Genomic DNA, 3,208 nt, shown 5'->3' with positions numbered 1-3,208 from the left:
GGGGGGGCTGTGCGAGGCACCTGCCTGTGCTGCCTCGGCTCTTGTAGTTTCACAGGTGATTGAACAGCCCCTCTGCTCCTGGGCTGCGTGATCCTTTGGGCCCACACGGAGCCCCTGAGCACCTGCCTGAGCCTGGAGCTGATTCAGAGCCTGCTGTGAGGCCCACGGGCTCTGGCTGTGCCCTGACAGCAGCCTCCGTGTCCTCGGGCTTTAGATGAGGATCATTAGACCTGAAACCCAACACATGGCAGCAGAAGCCATGATTATTTCAGAGTTGTCATCTGCTGCATTGAGGGGGCTGGATTAACGTGTGAGTTTTGCTAAGGTGCTGAGATTGAACAAGGGGTGAGTTGTCCCCAGCCCTCCTGCTTTGGTTCCTCGGTGCTGCAGGGAGAATGGAGGGGCAGGGGCTGTGCAGCCTTTCCTGAGGCTGCTCCTGTGCTTCCCACCCACCCCTCACACCTCTTTTTTGGGGACCACGCTCCCAGCACAGGGTGGTGTGGCTGGTGGACTTCCAGCTGGTGATGCTGAGGGAGCAAAAGAGAGTCTCTCTTGCCCATGAATCATTAAACTGTTGTTTATCCTACTTACTTCTCTGCCACCTTTCTGGTTTATGGGAGGGTTGAGGCTTGTTGCTCAGGTCAAGACAAGGTCTCTCTGAAACTCCTGCTTAGGAGGGGTTTAAGCAGGGACTGTGTGTTTTTCTTCCCTTTCCAAGCAATTTGTGAACCTGTAGGCTGTCTTACCTTACACTGATAGTAAAAAGAAGATGAATCAGAGCCAGGAATCTCACCGGTGCTTTGATTTTTTCAAGTCAAGTTGCTTACTCCTCACTTGGGTAGCATCCAAGTTGTGTCACTTGGCCTCAGCCACACTAGCAACTGGAGCTCCCAGGAGGGCTGGGGACAATGTGCACAGTGGGTAACGAGTATTTTCTGGAAGAGAACAAACCTGGGGGCACTGGATGGGCTGTGCTGCAGAGCTCGGGTCAGCACTGCTGGCTGTGCTGCGTGGTCCTGGGTGCAGCAGATGGGAATGCTCTGGAGCAGAGGGGGCTTGTGCTGGACACATTCCTGTTTTGTTGACTGTTTCAAAGCTGATGGTGTCAAATCCAATGGAGCACGCACAGCCCTGTTGCCTTCACTGCTGTTGGGAGCAGTGCTGGAGATGGGGAAGTGCTCATGACCCACCTGCACGGGGGCTTTGTGCTGCTCACCTTAATACCTGTGCTGTTGATGAGGAGTTCCCAGCACAGCCAAAATCTGCTCCCTGGCTCTTTGATGTGGAGTGAGGGTGGCTGAGTGCTGCACTGCTGCTGAATGAACATGGTGGGGTTAGTGCAGAGCATGGTGGGGGTTGGCAGGGACCTTCCCCAGAGGTGAGCTGGTTACAGGAGTAAAACTGGATGGAGGAGAGGGGCTGAACATCAGGGAAGCCTTGACAGTAGGTTTACTGGAGGCATGGAGAGTTCTGAAGGGAGCTTTAAGAGAGACAACCTTACTTGGTGCCAGCAGCTGAGCTTGTGCGTGAACACCTGGGTCAAATTTTGTGAGAACCCAGCTTTGAGCTTTGTAAAAGTTTTGTAACCACTGTGCTTGAATAGGGAGTTTAGAAATCTAATGGGTCTAATTGGCTGCCGTGTCTTTCCCCAAATCTGTCCCCTCTTGCCCCAGTAAAAGGGCTGCAGGGAGTACAAGGGACTGGTTGCCAGCTTTGGAGGGGAGAGCAGAGCTGTCAGCAGGAGCTGAGGTTCTGTGTGACAGGTGAGCACTGGAATCATTCAGGCTGGGGTGCCCCAACCCCAGAAATGGTTGGGTGAGGAGAGGACACATTGCCATCCCTCTGCCTGGGTGCAGCCTGGAGACAGAGGGTCCGGAAATCCCCTTTTATCCAAGGGAGCTCAAGTTATTGGAGAGCTGCTGGTACAGAACTGACAGCAAAGCTGGCCTCCACCATCTTGCAGAGGTAGAAGTTCTCAGCCCAACAGGGAAGTAGAGTTAATGTCTGACTTACTGCCATTTCTCGTGTGTCCTGTTATATGGTTGCAGTCTGCCCATCATTTATGGCTTAGAGGCTGAGCAGAAGCCTCCAACATGTTCTTTAGGGTTGACAATTTCTGCTTTAGGGAGCTGAAAAGATTTAACAAGGATTTATGCTCTTGTTCAACAGCTGTCTCACTGTACCCAGAGCTGGAGATAGCAAAGGGGAGATCCTGGCCCCAGCCAGTGGTGCTGAGTGTGCTGGATGCTGGTGGCACCTGCAAGAAGCCCTAGGAGAGAGCTGATTGCAACAGATGAGGAGCAGTATTGTAGCTCTTTCCTCTTTGCAGTGGTAACTTTGAAGTGACTTTTGAAGGGTGGCTGGGAGCATTTTTTTTATAGCGAGCAGATGAGAGATAAGAGAAGAATTCCACTCCGTGGGGCATAAGCAATTCAATCCATACCAAAGAGATGGAGAAGGAAATTGGAGAGAGTTTATCAGCTTGAGGAAAAATCAAATGTAAACATCATCCCCAGGATGATTATGGTTCACAGCTTAGTTGGATGTCACATGCCTCTTGCCCGTGAAATGATGCTAGGGAAGATGATGACAGGGAGTCAGCTAGGCAAAAACAGGCAGAAAAACACCCTGTGCCTTGAACTTTTAAAGACCCTGCAGTTACTTCACAGTCAATAAGTCACAGCTCAGCTGCAGGGAAGGAGGAAGGCAACAAAAATAGAATTCAGGCTATTCTGGCAAATTAATTTTCCTTTAAGACATGAATTGGCTGAAAACAAATAGGGAAGCTGGAATTCTGGGGCCTGGGAGAGCTGGGCTCTGCCCTGAAGGATGCTGAGCCCATCTCTGTTGGTGTCAGGACTGGCTGGAGAACAAATCCCCAAGAAGCCAGGATGAAAGATGATTAATTTAATTTTCATTAACTAGCATTTGGCATTGACCTGTATATAACAGCCCGTTGTGCTGCTGCCGGGTCTGCGTCTGGCAAAGCTGCTGCCGCATGTTCCACTTGGGAAGCTCGCTGGGCCTGTCCAGAAGGGCTCCTCAGGGAGTGACCTGGGTGGATTTAGTATGAGCAGTGCATAATTTGGTAACGATTACTGAAGTGATTCTCTGGCATGACCATTATGGGCTGTCATTTGATGCATGATCTTATTAAATACGATTTTCCCATATAAGGTGGTTGTAGCCTGCAAAGCAGCAGCAGGAA

The 3,208-nt window shown here is 50.9% G+C and overlaps 1 protein-coding gene across 1 annotated transcript in view; it reads left to right on the top strand.

Annotated features, from left to right (window-relative positions):
• Positions 1–1,460: 1,460 nt before the first annotated feature.
• PIP5K1C (phosphatidylinositol-4-phosphate 5-kinase, type I, gamma) overlaps positions 1,461–3,208 on the top strand; it is a 48,571-nt gene continuing 46,823 nt past the window's right edge. The window contains exon 1 of the mRNA XM_010003421.1: positions 1,461–1,548. Coding sequence (XP_010001723.1) covers positions 1,461–1,548 — 88 coding nt within the window. The remainder of the gene's footprint in view (positions 1,549–3,208) is intronic.

Source organism: Chaetura pelagica, unplaced genomic scaffold, assembly GCF_000747805.2.
Source record: "Chaetura pelagica isolate M959 unplaced genomic scaffold, ChaPel_1.0 scaffold498, whole genome shotgun sequence".
Lineage (NCBI taxonomy): Eukaryota > Metazoa > Chordata > Aves > Apodiformes > Apodidae > Chaetura > Chaetura pelagica.
The sequence above is the reverse complement of the archived record's forward strand: the minus strand, read 5'-3'. Positions and strand labels throughout refer to the sequence as shown.